This window comes from Hyalella azteca, unplaced genomic scaffold (genome assembly GCF_000764305.2).
Source record: "Hyalella azteca isolate HAZT.00-mixed unplaced genomic scaffold, Hazt_2.0.2 contig15661, whole genome shotgun sequence".
In the NCBI taxonomy this organism is placed as follows: Eukaryota; Metazoa; Arthropoda; class Malacostraca; order Amphipoda; family Hyalellidae; genus Hyalella; species Hyalella azteca.
In genome coordinates, this window is record NW_025945503.1 from 769,777 (window position 1) to 788,416 (window position 18,640).

Consider the following 18,640-nt stretch of genomic DNA (forward strand, 5'->3'; position numbering starts at 1 on the left):
AAATATCTCCATGAAATAACCACACGCCAGGCGCTTTCGTGCAGGAACAATCTAAGCTACAGAGATGTTGAAAGAGTGACTTATATCTTGTCATGTGAGCGCGGATCGTTGGTCTGATATTTAAAAATGAGGATATATTTCCTGTTTTGATAAATAAATTTGACTAGCTTCACTTGCTGTTGCTAGATCAGAGTGAAATTCTTCAGTTTGATCATTTTTGTTATAGTTTTCAGAACAGACATTTTTTCGTTACATTTTAAATTTTATACATTATTGCGTGAAATTCATCATTGGAAAAGAAATTAATTAATTATTAATTATTAATAATAGGCAAAAGAATTTAAATGACTCAATAAATTATAATAAACAAAACTCGCTGAGTGATTTTTTATGAACAGATAATTTTCATACAGTTCCTATATACACTCGTATTCATTGAATGGTAAAACTTAGCACGTGAAGAGTATTTTTGACTGCGTGCGCATTGCTCCAAAATTTTCATTTAATTTCAGCCAGACTCGACCACATGGCTCAGGGAAGATGCTCTAAAAAGTATGCGGTCTTTGCTCGGCTGCGCTTGTGATTATCCTCTGACCAACACCGAGCCATGGGCTGTGGTGGCTCAAAAGAGGACATTTCCTGCCAGTCTGACAACCCACGAGGGTTTGAGCCCCTCGTATCACTCTGCAATAAAACCCAACGCAAGTATGAGCCTCAATCTCAGAGTCTAAAAAACTTTGCCTGCGTAAAACGAGTTCGCTCGGAGACACGACAAATGCCTGAAATAAAACTGAAATTGTCTAGGCTTGATGGTAATGAAATGATGAACTGCAAGCGCTGGTCTCAGAGTTTGGGGAAAAATTGTTGTTGAATGAATACCGTACACATTAAAGATCCAACTAACATTGCTTTTGTAGCTTTGCGTAAAAATATCTTGAACATCTTCCGATTTCTGCCATTCAAGTTAAGTATTAGAATTTTTTATTGTAAATGTAATAAACTTTGTTTCGATCTTGGTCAGAAAGTCCACTGTACGAAGGCTGTAGCATCACAAGAACGTACAAGAGCACGAAGCACCGCACTTCACCTCATCACTTCTCCCTGGTACTGCGCTCTGGATTTCCAGGTTAACGATATTCCTTCTTTTTAGCGCGTGATGAAATTGATCGAAGTATTATTAAGTCGTGGTCTCGGAACACAGGTTTTATAAGTCATACAAATTAACCTTTCATTTAATTTGTACAAATTAAATGATACAAATTACACAATTAAGTGATACAAATTAAATTTTCCAAGGGTCCAAAAAAAATATAATATTGCGAGCAGCAATATGGCTTACGAACAATCAATGAGTATTATTCGATACATAAAGAGATGATTTATTTCATGAATTTTCTGACGTCTTTTAAGCAACAGATTGCCTACCATCATGTATGTTAGGAAATTTTTTGTTTCAGGAGTGACATTTCCAATTATTATTTCCAGCTGACAATTAATAATTTCACTTCAAGTAATTAAGAACGCATAAATGCAGAAAAATAAGCGAATATCTATATGTGAAACTTGAGATAGTAATTTATCAACAGCAGGCGCAAATTGCGATTTATCGCAGCTATTTTTATATCCACTACGAAAAATATATTGGAAATTTTTCGGATTTAAATGATAACTATTCTTCCTAACATCGACAGTCAAATAAAGAATTATTCTTGCTTAATTTGACAACCAATTATCCAACAGATCACAGCTGTTCACGTCACAACGAGCCAGCGAAGGCCCTACGCTGCAATTTTTGCGCGGACTACGAAGGCTACGGAGAATTTTGCGACGAGCGAACTGCACCTGCAAGCCCACTGTCATGGGACGACAGCGTAAGAAAGTTTATCCGTGCCTATTGGATCTAAGATCCTTCATAGTTCATGCCCGAAAGGCGAGATCTAATAATAAAGCGAAATTTTAACACAGATCCATATCTCAAAATTCGACCATGTTCATGGGATCTGTGATCGTCATGACACCCGAATTACCAAAAAGATCAGCATCACGGGACGACCGCGAAGATAATCTGATAAGTTGAACGTCTTGAAAAATAATTCATATTTCATGCTCGAAAAACATTTTTTGCCAAAATTTGACCATCCGAAACATGAAGCCAATGGTCAAAGCCTCATACATTTCAGATGCAACCCTCGTTTCAAATACCAGTATTTCATCGTTTTTAAGCCCTTATTAGAAACCATTTGCGTTAGTTTAAGATCTTGATTCAACATTTAAGAATGCACGAATGCCATAAAATTGAAGACGAATCGTCCACTGGCTTTCTAATGCCGATCACACTATTGGTTCATTTATAGTTCATGAACTAATAACTTTTAATTCAAAAAATTCAATATTATTCCGTACTAATGACCATATTATTTGTTACAATAAATTTATGCACGCTTCATCTACTAGAAAGATCTTCCTACAGTCAGGGTTTGGTTCATTCAAATCACACTATTGGTTCGTTTATAGTTCATGAATTAATAACGTTTAATTCATTAAAAATTCAATATTATTCCGTACTAGTGACCTTATTATTAGTAACAATAAATTTATGCACGCTCCATCCACTACAAAGATCTTCCTACAGTCGCAGGGTTTGGTTCATTCAAATCACACTATTGGTTCATTTATAATTCATGAATTAATAACGTTTAATTCATAAAGTTCAGTATCATTCCGTACTAGTGACCATATTATCTGTTATAATAAATTTAAGCGCTATTCAGCTATACTACAAAGATCTTCCTACAGTCGCAGGACCTGCAGGGCGACAACATCCCAGTGCTAATGATCGGCTCGGGGGCGAGGATGCCGAGGATGGCCGACCAAGTGACGACCATAAGGAGGAACAGGTACGGCAGTAACACGCAGCTGCTCTGGTGCATTGACAGCTGCAGTGAGCAGGTGCGACGACTTGCAGCTGTTATCAGCATACAGCTGCACTGCGCTCACTCCAATAACAGCTTTAAAAAATGTGTGTAATGCCAAAAGATTAAAACTTAATGAAACTAATGAAATAATCGTATTAAATGCACTTTTATGACATCAAAAAATTCATGACTCTTGTAATATTTGATTAAATGACATAAGAACGGACTTCATTATAATTAATGCATTTGATGCAGTGCGGGATCGCATCAACGCACATGTGAAAATGTGCATCACGACGGCACTCGAGCGCTTCCCTGCGGCACAGAAACTTATCGTGCTCGAGGACGACCTCCAGCTGGCGCCAGACTTCCTGAGGCAGGTGGCAGGCAATTAATCCTCCAGCTGGCGCCAGACTTCCTGAGACAGGTGGCAGGCAGTTTATCCTGCAGCTGGCGCCAGACTTCCTGAGGCAGGTGGCAGGAAATTAATCCTGCAGCTGGCACCAGACATCCTGAGGCAGGTTGCAGGCAGTTTATCCTGCAGCTGGCGCCAGACTTCCTGAGGCAGGTGGCAGGAAATTAATCCTGCAGCTGGCGCCAGACTTCATGAGGCAGGTGGCAGGCAGTCCAATAGGAACAGAACTGCAGGCAATTTTAAGGAGTGCAAGTTTTTCTGCCTGGAGAGCAATTTCACAAAAAAGTTACGGTAAATTTTCCTGAAATATCTGCACACTGGTAGCACATTATTCAAACTATTATCAAACTAGAATGTATAAAGCCATGAGAAAATGAATAGATAAATGGATTAAGTAAGCGAGAAATTAAAAATACCATCTTTTTTAATGGTATTTTTAATGGTAATGGCTGTAATCGATTAAGATGATATAAACTTTAATCGGTGCCAAACCAAGACGTGAATACGATTATTCGTTAGAAAATGACATAAAATTTCACAGCGACTCCGCGTTCAGAATGAAACTTCGATGAAAACGCAACTGAGCCTCATTATATCCGATCGACGCAGGATAATTTCAAATTAGCGACAATTAAGGAGCAAAATAGCGCTACTGGTACGCAACAAAATGAGTCTGTGAAATTTTGTATTTTAGAGGGCGATAAGATCTACATTTTACGCGGCTACCCTAGAACACCGAAAGTATTTGAGAACTCAAATAACAATGGTCATGCTTTAATGATTCAGAGAACAAGGCTTAATATTACAGCTGTTTCATGTTCTTGTTGATGCATCATATTGTTATCTATAAAATTTGCAACAATATTTAGCCCAATTTATAGCTCATAATAAATATTGAAGCGAAGTAAAAGTTTGAATTTTGAATTTCCTCAAATTGATGAGCAAATAACCAACCTTTCAATACAATATCCCTGTCCCATGCGCATTTTCACTGCATTTATTCCAATTCCAATTGAAAATACCCCTGTATAATGATGATATTGTAGTCATTCATTTAAAATCGAACGAACTATTTTTTTGCCAAACTCCGTTTATAGTTATCGGTAGCCAATCCATGCAAGCGGCGAAGTGTGTGCAATTAGGAAGAATAAAATAATAACCGAAAAATACATTGAATGGTGAACCATTTCTTTTTTTGAAATTTTCAAGTTCGCCGCTAATAATTTGTTCTAAAACGTTGGCACAAGCGAAATATTTAGAGCCTTTTCGTGTTTAACTGCACCCGCAACCGTTTTCATTTTCGCTTCATTCAGCATTCGCAACTCACGATAGTAAGCAATTTCATGCGCGTACAGTCCTGCAATGAATGATTATAATCGTGCGCTTATCAATAAATTCACAGACTGAAAATAGTTGATTTCATTCGAATAGCAGTGACGGAAAATAATTGAGATAATCAAACGGTATTACAGCAGTTATGCTTTTAAAAATTATATTAAATCTTCTTATTATCACATCGTTCATTGGTAAATACTTCATTTTAATTAACCTCATTTAATGAAGCACTATACTAATGTGTTGACGAGGGCCGGAATGTCCAGGGTCGAAATAAACTTTTCGCGTCCTTGTCTCACGGTTGCCGTTATGATTTTGCAGTTACTTCCGGCAGTGCGCGATGTTGATGGACATTGACTCGTCGGTGATGTTCGTGAACGCCTACCGCTACCACGCGATGCCTCACACATCACTCGACCCAGCCGCTCTGCTCAGGGCTCAGGTTCGTCAGAGATGTTCGTACGCGATGCCTCACACATCACTCGACCCTGCCGCTCTGCTCAGGGCTCAGGTTCGTCAGAGATGTTCGCGAACACCTACCGCTACCACGCGACGCCTTACACATCACTCGACCCAGCCGCTCTGCTCAGGGCTCCGGTTCGTCAGTGATGTTCGCAAACACCTACCGCTAGCGCGCGATGCCTCACACATCACTCAACCCAGCCGCTCTGCTCAGGGCTCAGGTTCGTCAGTGATGTTCGCGAACACCTACCGCTACCGCGCTATGCCTCACACATCAGTGGACCCAGCCTCTCTGCTCAGGTGTCGCGTACAGCAACATCAGAGCAAATCGTGCATACCGTAAAATGGGGTAACTTTGACCCCCTTTTTTTCAAAAATTATGCCATTTTTTCACTAGATAACTTAAACTTGAATTGAAACATGCAAAATACAGGTCTATACTCTAGCTTTACTCACCATAAATTACTGACTCCTGCCTCTTATAGTTTTGATGTAATTTAAAAAAAAAGAGATGGTCTTTGTTACCCCAGCTCTTGGGGTTTCTTTTTAAAATATTTAAAAAATATATAAAATATTTTTTTTTATAAAATCAATTTTTAGGACAAATTTTAGGAAAGTGTCATAGTTTGCAAATGGGGGGCGCCGCCCCCAATGGGCAAAATGTGACCACCTAATGGCAGCCATGACGGGGTAACATTGACCGGTTTGGAAATTAAGTTAAAATTACCCTATATAAGACTCTGCAGAGTCTGAAACATAAAGAAAAAAACATTAATAGGTGTATCAAACATAAAATATGTTATATAGGTACCTATGGTAATTTTAACTTAATTTCCAAGCCGGTCAATGTTACCCCATCACGACTGCCATTAGGCGGTCAAAGTTACCCCATTGGGGGGCGGCGCCATCCATTTGCAAACTATGACACTTTCCTAAAATTTGTCTTTTGCATATGTAACTAGAAGAGTTCTACTACAATGCATCAAAACCTGGAGCTACTTTACCAAAAAATAAAAAATTGGAGGGGGGTACTCCGACAGGCTTTAAATAATGGTTTTTTTTTGTGGGTAAAATTTTTAATTTTTTAACCTATTAGATATGCAAACTTTTTAAATCTTTCTATTGTGTTACGTAGCCTCAGTATTAGGCCTTTGATGGCCATTGACAAAATTTTTCTATGTCAAATCGTTTTTGAGTTTGGGGGGTTTTTGTTAAAAAAACGAAAAGTGGTCAAAGTTACCCCGCCAGTCAAAGTAACCCCATTTTACGGTACGGCAAATAATAATTACTATAATTTTAGTTACGCACCTGAAATAAAACATATTTAATCCCGTGTGATGAATATACCCCTCCCTCATTTTCACCTCTCGCTTATCACCTAGTTACAATTTAATATTTCGTCTGACACGAGAGAAACGACACGAAAAGAAGTATATAATGTCATCCGCGTAATGTTCGCCTTCAACTTTGACTTTCTTCTATTCATATTAAACTACAGCAGTAGTTACATGACCGAGCGCATGGCGCCATTTTCCATAAACAGCTTAAATTATAGTTTACCAATCATTTACCCCAAATCTTACCCAACAAAATTAGCCAATTACCTTCAATATTATTACGAACAATTACCCCGAATCTGCATAAACAGCTTAACAGGGTACCGATCATTTACCCAACAAAATTAACCAATTACTCCCGAATCATGAGTTAACGGTCATTTACCCTGATTTTACTACACTCTTTAACCGAGAATAACCTAGAGCGGTTACCTGAAAAATACTTCTGTGGAATATATAATTGATTTAAATTTTTGAAATATTTTCCAGAACCGGGGTGCTCATCATTATTAACCAACACAAAACTATAAGGTACTTTGTACGTTTCATTACACAGTTCTTGAAACTCAAATCCAGTTTTTCAATGAGCTGTATCAAAAGAAAATGAAGTGACCTTCTGAATTAAGTAGAGTAACTATGTTAAACTGAGGTTCTTATTTGCTCTGTAGATTCTTCCGTACGAGATCAATAAGTAGGGATTGCCTTCTGAAATATCCTCACTCGACGGGAGTTCAGTGCTTAATGTATAACAGATCAGCTAGCGGTCGAGGGTAAATACAGTATTTTTTAGAACACTCTCGATATTAGCGCGCGATGCATCCTGCCTCTGCCAGACCGGTCCTGGATCTGGAGCGAGTTTTTGTCGAGGATAATTTAAGTGCGCCTTTAGCTACCAGCCGATGTGCACCATGAAAAAAAACTGACTCAAGGTTTCAAGCTGGTTTGACTCAAATGACTCCAGCCTGGTAAATGACTCGAATGACACAATCGGGGTAAATGATCGTTAACTCATGATTCGGGAGTAATCGGTTAATTTTGTTGGGCAAGATTTGAGGGTAATTGTTCGTAATAATATTGAAGGATCAGGGGTAATTAGTTAATTTTGTTGGGCAAGATTCGGGGTAAATGATTGTGGTAACCTATGATTTAAGCTGTTTATGAAAAGTGTGACGGTAGGCCTATTATGCTATCTACTTACAGCAACGACTAATCGTAACATAAGGAAATCCTATTTTACTACATGCCCAAAAAACGAACAAACTGTTGATGCTATAGCAGTTACTCAAAACAGCAGATTTTCCTAGATTAGGCGAAGCACTGCATTAGTTGCTTGCTTTGAGCAAATATCCAAACAAAGCAGCAGCGCAATGGGCAGCCTCGCAAAATGAAACTCATTATACTTTCAACATCCTTAGCAGTTTAAATTTCCACGCTCATAATCGTGCGTGATATCAAAGGCATTAGCAGGCCGATAATCGGCTGTTTATGATCGTCCTGTTTATTTGATAATATTTTTGAGTGCAATAAAGGAAACCCAAGCATGAACCTACAGCGAGTCAGTCTTAAAACCATTGAAAACTTGACTGATAACAAAGAAATTACATCACAATATTTTAATTTATCGCTCGGTACTAGCAGATCTTCATTTGATCATATCCTTTAGTACCATTCTTCATTTCATGTTCAAGATAATTAATCATGGATAGAAAAGTGGATTACCCATGACCGACTTAAAAGGATTAAACTGTATCATATACGGAAGCACGCGAGACGCGACTGCAAGCTACAAAGAGAATGGCGCTGTTGCTGCAGATTTTGCTGCTGCTGCTACTCCAACGTATCCCCTTTAAACGGACACTATAGCGGCTTCGAAGCCTTCAGCCGCGGCATATATCAAGGACATAATTCAAAATACTGCAGGAACTAATGAGTCGGAGTGTGCAGTGCAACTTTGCTGCGACATGCGATGCTTGTGCTGCAGACCATGCCAACGAGACCATGCTTTGATGCACAGACCATATAGCGTCAAGCGTTGGGGAAACCTATTTCTCATACGAGTAAATATGTCACCGATGGCGGCTAAATTCTAAGAGAATTCAAAATAACACCCAGCGAACATTTTATTCAAGGCATAGTTGGAAAATCTCCCACGACCGAAAAAATCAACAATTAATTCACCAAATCATTCAATGGTCAAATTTTTAGCGAGAGTAAAGCAATAATCCAGGCGCGGCTATTCATTGAAATGCTAAAATAACTACCAAAACAATTTACCATGAAAAGGACCTTTGTAAAACACAAGGGATCATTTGTTGATTTCTGCGGGTTAAATAGCAGCTTCGCACACAAATTCCGCGCCCGTTGTACATTATTGCGGGTTTGCCCCTTAAACACACGGCCATGGAAATAAAGTGAATATTTTGGGGGCATTTTTCTAACAAAACGTAGTTTTGAGGAAGATGGTCTAGATATATCCACATCAATTTATCAATTATATCTCTGTGTAATCTTGCATTTGTTTTACCTCGTCCCATGACGGGATTTATTTTTCGGCGTTAACTTAACAACGGCGAGAGATGATTTTCTTTCAGAATGACTCTTTCTATTACGAGATTTTATACTTATAAGAGTTATCCCTACCAAAAAGAGAAGAAGATATTGTATATTTATCAGAGTTACCATTACAATGGCGAGATAGTGGATTTTTCAGAGTTATTCTTATAATTACCAGATGGCATATTTTTCAGAGTTACCCCTACTATGGCTGGATGGTCCGACGCAGTGACGCAGAATATCTTTTGAAAAACTGGATCTCACAGAGCTCAGTAAGTGATAAAAATTTACCATCCTTCCAAACTATTTGTATAGTGTTGCGAGCAGTTAATTTAGAATCCTTAGAACTAAATACAAAGATATCACAGCATTTAATTTAAATTGAACAGATGGAATAATACTGACCGGATTACGAACAAAGCATGCGACGTTGATTCTATCTAGAAAACTGCTTAGCCTCTCGTAGGATAAAAAAATTTCTTAGCCGAAAATTTCTTAGTCATGAATCTTCATTCGTTTCTGACGAAAAATAATCATGCTTAGAAGGCGACTGAGAACTTCTAATATATCCCTTGACTGAATTAATCAAAGATGTGTGTTCCTTAGTGACGAATAATGATGATTATTAATAATAGGAAGGCGACTGGGACTTGTACATTAAAGTTCATCTAGTGGGCAAGCGGAGAACAATTCTGCCTGAGGTCCCGCGCACTAAACACCTGCGCGGTCCTGGCGTCCACGTGTCTGGTAACTCAATCATTCTAGGACTTATTTTTATCCACTAGAGAATTAACTACACGAGATATCAAGTTGAATACGCAATGGAGAACTAATATTAGGCTGGAAATTACAATAAAATACAAGTTATTTCTTAGACATTACAATAAGAAAACTCCTCTGCCCAACCCAAATAAAAATTAAGGGTGGTGCACCGATGATTATAGGTGGCGATAGTAGTTTATAGGTGGCGTAACAGTGAGTGGCCAGATTTTCCAAAAATCGACAATAAAACATCAATAAATCGAAAGGGTGGCGAGTAAAGGAGGCAGTCATCTATGAAACATAGCTGATTTGTAAGGTCTGAATAATCGATAGCACATTGCAGGCAAATCTCTTTTAAGCCACTGAAAACCGTTTGCCTACACAATGCACGAAGGTATTTGCCACAGTAATTTATCCAACGTAGAAAGGTGTTATCGGATTGCGGGTCATTCGAGATCAAGACGAAACCATGACTTCGTTTTGTGTTCTTGGCTTTTAAGAATTAGTTATGTTAAGAAAATTTTGCGTGAATTAGGTAGGCACCAATAAAGCTGACAGAGAAGCAAGGTGTTCACAAAATTATTGAGTCAAAGTGGAGACACTGGGCATGTTCCTGTTCCTGATATAATTGTCCGAGGAACAATGAAAAAATTTGATTGCAATAAATACAGTTTTTCCATACATGACGGCGAATCCAATTTTTCATGTTCACCTGAAATGTTGCGTAAATTTATTAAGAATTTTGCGTATGCACCAACTGGCTATGTTGGAATCTTGGAAATATTGCGATCAATTGAGACTACTTAGTCTATTATTAAGTATGAATTGTATGGGTCGATTAAGTGTGTTCCATTATATTTACAATATTCTCAAGTTGTCCCATTTATCTAAACTCAAAAGGCACGTTGACGTAGTCAACAGCGGCTCCTCTTCCTTGTAAAGCACAGCGGCTCGGCATCATGGGCAGAGAGCGAGCTAGAGAGCGACGTGTGAGTAAGCACACGTTCATACCGGTTGGCTTGACCCGCGTTGACGTTGAGCTTCCAACTAATCTTTACCTAGTCCTGCTTGAAACGTGCTTTCCGGGTAATTTGCTTAGTGGTGCAGGTAGTTCACGTCTGATATTTCAAATAATCGTGTAAAATCAATTCCTTACTTCACGTCAGAATATTCTTGGTGAAAATATATCAAATTAAGCCGCTGTCAAAATTGGTGTAATGTTGACATTATGAACTTCTATACTTATTAAGCATTTTCCCGTAGCCTTTACTCTGAGCTGAACCATCGTTCGTTACGAATAAATGAAGTTTCTTTCAGCGGGTGTTTACTCGAATGTAGTAGCATTTTCAAATAAAATTGGTGATGAAGCCATCTAATCATCACGGTGGTAGCATTAACTTTGCTTATTTGATGAAATTAATATTTGCAATACTTCAGTTAAATCTTTTAAAATTACTCGACTGCCATGCCCTCTCCGATGGCGCAACGGTAGAGGCTCTGCTTCGCGTGCGGGAGACCGGAGTTCGAATCCTGCAGGCAGGGACTTATTCAAGTCGATTTCTCACGAGGTATGTGTATGGTACTCTGATTATATGTTCCTGCTACATGTCTGACATTGTTACTTGTACTGCCATGGTAGATTTGCATACGTAGCACTTAGAATGGTGATTGGGTGATGCAATATCAGTAAATGCAGAAGCATCGGATTTGAAACTAAAGGAAAATTTTTTATTGAATTCATTCTAAAGGTGGCCACTGGTGGCTCATTGATGCGCCACCGGTGCCAATGGGTAGTTATTGATGTACGAAGAGCTTTACGGGTGTGGTGGCCATTGGCAGGTTATAGGTGTGGGATAGGTGGTGCACGCCACCCTTAATTCACTGTATAAATCATATAAGCTCCACCTATGGGGTCCGCCGATAGCCACCATAAAAACATAGGTGCTCCACTCTCAATTTTTATTTGGGAATGGGCGGTTTTTATATGCAGCCACATAAGGATGGATTCTTCTTCTTTACTGTTAAGAATTTCAGAGAAGTTTTTTTCAAAAATCTAACTGATTCAATACGTACACAGCTGAAGTGCAAGAGAGCAGCTACAACAGAAGGCCGTTGAACAGCCTGCCAGACGTGCAACTACGTCTGGCACGTACGTGGGAGCTCGCGTACGACATCGACCTTGCCCTCAGCCTCAATGCGTCCACTGTGGTTGACATATCACAACACCCGTGCCGGTATAAGCCTATACCACAACATAAGGTAAGTGTGCTATCTGCATTTAAATCTTAAAGTAAATGTTATCGCAATTGTATATCAAGTTATTGTCATCAAAGATGGGGTGAAAGTGTTCGAGTACGATCATCTGATCAATATTAATATTAATTACTTATTAATAATATTTATTCGAATCATATTATAAAGTAATTTCATCCTAAGTCAAACATCTGGGGAATGTGCTCGAGTCAGATAATCAAGTAGATTTTCTCAGAAAGCGCATAAAAATGAGATGATGCTTTCTTGCCTGGAAATATTTTCACGTACAAAATGCATTAAAAACATTGAGTTTTCCCTTATAACATGAAAAAGTGACTCTCCCAAAGATTACATTCTGTCTCGTGCGGACAGCAAGGCGATAATACGAAAATAAATAATAATAAAGTAATATTGATTATATATACATGAATTTGATGAAAAGTTTACAGATGGATTGAACTTCTATGAAAATTAACTGACAAAAAAATTCAACAATTAGATAAGTAAAAAACTGATTAACGGAACATTTATGGCTACTAACTTACAACAAATACAACAATTTCATTAGTAACCAACTGATGAGCTGAATTTTTATGAAGATTACCATATAAAAGTAAGAAAATTTTATGAATAATTGGCAAATGAACTGAAATTTTATTATTAGAACACTCACAATAATTAAATGATCAACTTATTGTTGAACAATACTTTTACGATCATAAAAAGTATTTCAATTCAATGAATAATATAGTGCAGGTCTGAACTTTGAAGAGAACCACTTTAAAAGCAGCTTGCACCCCACAGAACACTTCGTACGTCATATTCATAACAGCAGACGGAGACATGGACGAAACAAAATCATTCTTCGTCGTTGCAAAAGTAAGTGAATGAATATTTACGTAATAAAAGAATACATTAATCATCTTCAATTTCAAGATAATTAATGTTAGAAGATACTGGTGGCCCAGTAGTTACAGTTCAGAGTACCAAGATTGGCGCAGAGAGGCGCGGGTTCGATCCCAGCTCTGTGCGCCAGTTTCTGGTCAGAATCGGCAAGGAGGCCGGGCGGTTAAGCAAAGAAGAATTGTAGCAGTGAGTTGCGAGTTCGAGACCGCAAAATGCTGTGAATGTTCTGTAATGTTAAGAATCGGCGACAGGCCTACGGCCTAATAAACGGTACCACCGCTATATATATATATATATACACTGGTCAGTGTCACTATACAACTGATCGAATTCACCATCTCCAACTTAAATGTCGAATTACGTAATTCACTACATAATTAATAAGAATAACCACACATAACGTATTAAGAAGAGTTGCGACAACAGGTAATTTCTATAGTAGCATAATATATTATAGTTTCGGCGTGAAGAATCCGCCTAGTTTGGCTTGTCACCCATTCTGGTGAACGCTGGGGCATTTAATAAAACTCTGTGACAATAATATCCTCTCCAAGACTATAAATATCTGGGCCACATTACTGACGGCATATGAACATTTCTTCTGAAATTAACATATTTTATAAGTCGAAACCTGTTTTTTATACATAACGCATACATACATACGTATGGTAACTCAAGTTTCCTTATATAGGCCTCATAATCTGACGTTGCCTCGTATTCTGCATGGCAGGCAGCCTAGCTAGGTATAGAAAATTAAATCGGAGAAATTGGTTGGACAAAAACCATCAGGGTCCAATTGGTACGAATTAATATTTCGATCTATTTGAAAATGTGATGTACTTCTTGAGTCAAATCTTGGTACAATAATGCAACATGTGTCGATGACGCTTTCATCCTTCATTTCATAGGCTTTAATATACCTTAACATTCTTGTTACTGTTTCCTCCATCGAATTACAGCACAGATTGACACCCACTGATACATTCCAACACTCAGAGAAACAAGCGAGACATTATCCTAATAGCGATATACTTATTGCCCTGGGTCATGCTGACCCAGTTTGGCCTGGCAAATTAGATGGCGCTTTACTGCTCACGCTTGGGTAAGTAAGCGAGTCACAAGTCGGAAAGTGAGTCACAAGTAGGGAAGTGAGTCACAAGTAGGGAAGTGAGTCACAAGTCAGCAAGTGACTCGCAAGTCGGAGAGTGAGTCACAAGTCGGAAAGTGAATCACAAGTCGGATAGTGAGTCACAAGTCGAAAAGTGAGTCAGAAGTTGGAAAGTGAGTCACAAATCGGAAAGTGAGTCACAAGTCGGAAAATGCGTCATAAGTTGGAAAATGTGTCACTATTTGTAAAATTTTTTACTATACTGCATTGTCTGCTGCTGGTGCAGTGTCTGGGGCTGTACGCCAGTGAGTTGCACGAGCACTACGAGTACGTCTGGCGTCTACGCTACCATGGCACGGTCTTCTACATCGTCGGCTGTCCGGTCTCTCCTTATTGGTGAGTCTCATTCACATACCGATCCTGCATGGCCTTAAATAACTGCATTCTCTGTTTCACCCGTCACAAGTTTCCTGATCGATAATTTGTGTGCTTGTAGCCTTGCAGAGGAAATATATTAGGGTGCTTCGGGCGCGTCCAGAATACATGTCGTGTAGGGATATTTCCTGAAACTCCAATCGTGTTTCCAGCATAGGAATAATCTCTGATTATAATGATAGCTAATCGCTTTGATTACTCATTGACAGATATCCATCGAAACTCATATTTTAGTAACGTCCCGTCAATGCCGATAACGTCGCCACAGCACTTTAGTCGGCGGCCTTCAATAGTAACGATGTATTTTATAAACGAAACTAACTACATCTTTCTATCACGATCAAACAGATTTGTAGTCATCGTGAGGTTATCGAACCCTACAAATCGTAGTTCTGACTAATATTACACTGGTTTTAGTGACGATCGGCGATGTATGTGCAGCGTCTGCCGAGTGGCGACTTATGTGTCATTGAAGGTAGCTTATTCTAGGCATAACTCACCGTTAAAAATTACAAATCAATTTTGTCCGAAGGCGTTAAATTTTACCCTAGAGCAATCCTTAGTCAAATACAAAATTATCCACTCTGCTTTCCAGCAGCATTATAAAAAGCCTCATTACTTTAAAAATATCCAGCTAACTTGAGAAAGAAAAATGCCAGAAAATGTCACAAAAGTTCGTTTCATAACAGGTTTGTTACCATCAATAATAAGAGCAGTGTAATCTCCCTCCACAATAACCCAGCTCAGAACTCAATGCCCATTATAACGATAACTCGCACAACAAACAGAAATAACTACGTAGCATAATTGCATTAAAATTTAAACGCTTTGAATCCACGACACAAAGCCGTTGTTGCGTCAATACTACAGGGAATTATAGTTGCTGCATAAGCATAATTTGCAGCGTCATTACTATAAACAGTGTAAATGAGTTATTTAAGATTAAATTTTATTCGTAAGTTTCCAAAATTATTAATTGTAAAGAAGTGGCAGAGATAATAGAAACAACGTTAAGATCAAAGTTAAAATCTGAACGCTGTCACGACGCTAAATCCTGCAGACTAGGAGCACTCATGATACCTCTGGTCCATTAAATGGACTAACTATTCAATTCCATTATTAACTTGGAAGTGAATAGAACGTAAAATTCACTTCAACTATCCACTCAAAATTAAATAAAACAAACTACTAACTCTAACTATTTACATGGAAGTGAATAGAACGAACTATCCAATTCTTCACTTCGTTTAAAAGTGAATTGTTTTATACGTGCCCTGAAGATGAAATCGTTGCAAGACTAGGTGAATAATAGATTTAATAACAAGCAAAGTATTTTGCAAACTATAAATATCTTGGTGAAAGAGAACAAAAACACTTCTTTGAGCGACTCCCATGTCACCGTGGGACTGAGAATTTTTTAATTCTATTACCGATTGGAAACTCGAAAGCCCAGTGTCTTCGTACCTATAATGCTATTTATTATATTAATAACCAGTATTTACAAACAATTCCATTTAACAAAAGCTATGAAAATAAATTTATCAAACTAGTCATAAGTATTTCTTCCCAATTGATTTCCCAATCGAGACTTAGTATTTAATAATACAATCTGTTGAACTTGTTCAGTGCGCCGAAATCGAACTTATTTCGCGGGCTAAGCCCGCGAAATTGAACAAGAAAGCATAGTCTTATAACCCGCCTTCGCGCCGAAGGTGAGGTTTTCTTTACATTACGTTGTGTTTAGCTGTGGTATGGAATGTTATTAAATGTTATGTTATAATAAGTTATGTAATGTGATGTTGTGCGAGTTTGGTGATAAACAAGGGGAGTATTATAAATGAGTTTTGAGAATACACGGCCGGTGTTTGTTAGGTGTGTTATTTTGTTTGTTGAAATTTTGTATGGAAGTAAGTATATAGATAGGAGTGACGAGTGTTGAGAGAGATGTGCGCGGGCACGTATTTAGTATGTTTGTGTATTGTTTACAGTAAATTTGATTGATGTGTGTTTGTTAATGTATTGTATATGTATTGTATATGTTTTGTAAATGTATATGTTTTATTTGTTGTACGTCGTAGATTATTAATGATTGGGGGTATGTGTCGGTTATCTGGTTGACAGTTTATCAGCGCCAGAGCAGTGGTACACCCCAACAAAAGAGGACATCATATTAGCTTCCCACCACCTCCAGCCCCAAGATATCAGCGAGATGGGGAAGATCAGATGGCGGGTGGCGCCCCAGGCTCCTGAGGAGGAATTTTACTTAACCAATGTTCGGGAACAGCCTTTAACTTTTTACTTTCCGAGTTAAATTAATAAATTATTCATTGAATTGAAATACTTTTTATGATCGTATAAGTATTGTTCATGTGCAGTACTTTCCGAGTTAATTTCAGTCAGGGCGTTTAACAATAGTTAACTTTATTTCTCTTGTTGTATCTGAAGGGTCAAACCAAGTGCGTAATAAATTATAAAACAATAATTGTATAACAAAAAGACTACTTTCATAACATTAACTTCAAAATTATCCTAGGAATGTGAACGCTATACAAGTTTGCAAAACGTAGTCCTTCAAAGATTCGTCAGATTTAAAATGGTGAAAACTTGTGGCAGTGGTTAAACAAAAATGTTTTCTAAATAATTTTGGAAAAAGTATTTTAACTTGGTTTGTGGAGGAATTCGTTGGCTGGAGAATTAGATGATTCAAAGACTGGAGGCAGTCTGCGGTTGAGGCCTATTAAAACTTTCCAGACTTTAGTTCTGCAGCAGCCAGGTGCACCTGCAGCTGCTGTTACTGCAGCTGACTGGTGCACCTGCAGCTGCTGTTACTGCAGCTGACTGGTGCACCTGCAGCTGACTGGTGCACCTGCAGCTGTTGTTACTGCAGCTGACTGGTGCACCTGCAGCTGTTGTTACTGCAGCTGACTGGTGCACCTGCACCTGCTGTCTGTTGTTACTGCAGCTGACTGGTGCACCTGCAGCTGTTGTTACTGCAGCTGACTGGTGCACCTGCAGCTGTTGTTACTGCAGCTGACTAGTGCACTTAGTGCTGCTGATAGCAGAGGTGACTCAGCGGATTTTCTGTAACCTGCTGCTAGGACTATACTACTGTGGACGTGGAATATCAATGTTGTTTCTAGCAAATTACGAATGAAATTTAGAATAGATTGTAATCATATGCAATAAACGCTATATTTTTACCAACATGTTGGATTATTGAAATATAACGCAATTACACAGGGAAAATTGAATACATCTTCAAAATTTAAACACAAATGTTACAGTTTTGATAAACTTGACTCAAACAAACGCATACAAAAAAAAATTCTCAATCAAAGCTTGGAAAAAAATATCAATTCCCCTTCCAAGACGAAAATATCACTTGCAAACCGAATCGATCACGTTTTTCATTATCAGTATACCATCGATTACGTTTATCATATAGTCAGTATAGCATCGATTACGTTATCATAATCAGTATACCATCGCTCACGTTTATCATAGTCAGTATACCATAGATCACGTTTATCTTTCTCAGTATACCATCGATCACGTTTATAATAGTCAGTATACCATAGATCACGTTTATCTTTCTCAGTATACCATCGATCACGTTTATAATAGTCAGTATACCATCGATCACGTTTATCTTTCTCAGTATACCATCGATCACGTTTATAATAGTCAGTATACCATCGATCACGTTTATCATAGTCAGCATACCATCGATCACGTTTATCATCGTCAGTATACCATCGATCACGTTTATCATAGTCAGTAGAATATTATTAGTATATTATTCTGAATAAAATTACATCTTTCCATTTCGCGTGTCGCGCGGCATGAATATGCTAAGCGACGTCGTCGCCGGTTGTTCAGAGAAGCAAAAAACAAGCCAATGCAAATGAAGGTAAATGTTCTGCTATAATAAAGTTTCTGCAATTGCCTTAATATTAAATTTGGTTCAATGATGCATTAATTTTTAGTGAATATATAGGTAAAATTCACTAGAAACAAGCGCCAATAAGGGAATCTTTCTATTCTGACTGTTGTTCGCAAAGAGTTTTCCGCTTAAAAAAAAATAAGTTTTTTTTTTGAGCATCACCTTCTCCGTAATGATTCGGTAATACTTTTTTCTTCGAAAATGTATTTTAATAAT

At 38.1% G+C, this 18,640-nt stretch overlaps 1 protein-coding gene and 1 long non-coding RNA gene across 2 annotated transcripts; both read left to right on the forward strand.

Annotated features, from left to right (window-relative positions):
• Positions 1-629: 629 nt before the first annotated feature.
• Positions 630-1,802, forward strand: LOC125179193. The gene is made up of 3 exons (XR_007157173.1): positions 630-705; positions 1,022-1,126; positions 1,741-1,802. It is a non-coding gene; the product is annotated as an uncharacterized LOC125179193 (long non-coding RNA).
• Positions 1,803-1,858: 56 nt separating this feature from the next.
• Positions 1,859-16,879, forward strand: LOC108674805 (protein O-linked-mannose beta-1,2-N-acetylglucosaminyltransferase 1-like). The gene is made up of 10 exons (XM_018162774.2): positions 1,859-1,930; positions 2,797-3,019; positions 3,171-3,291; positions 4,987-5,107; positions 9,212-9,289; positions 9,653-9,764; positions 11,857-12,038; positions 12,837-12,911; positions 14,333-14,442; positions 16,603-16,879. The coding sequence occupies exons 1-10, from the start codon at positions 1,859-1,861 to the stop codon at positions 16,790-16,792; spliced, it is 1,284 nt and encodes a 427-aa protein (XP_018018263.2). The 3' UTR covers positions 16,793-16,879.
• Positions 16,880-18,640: the final 1,761 nt, after the last annotated feature.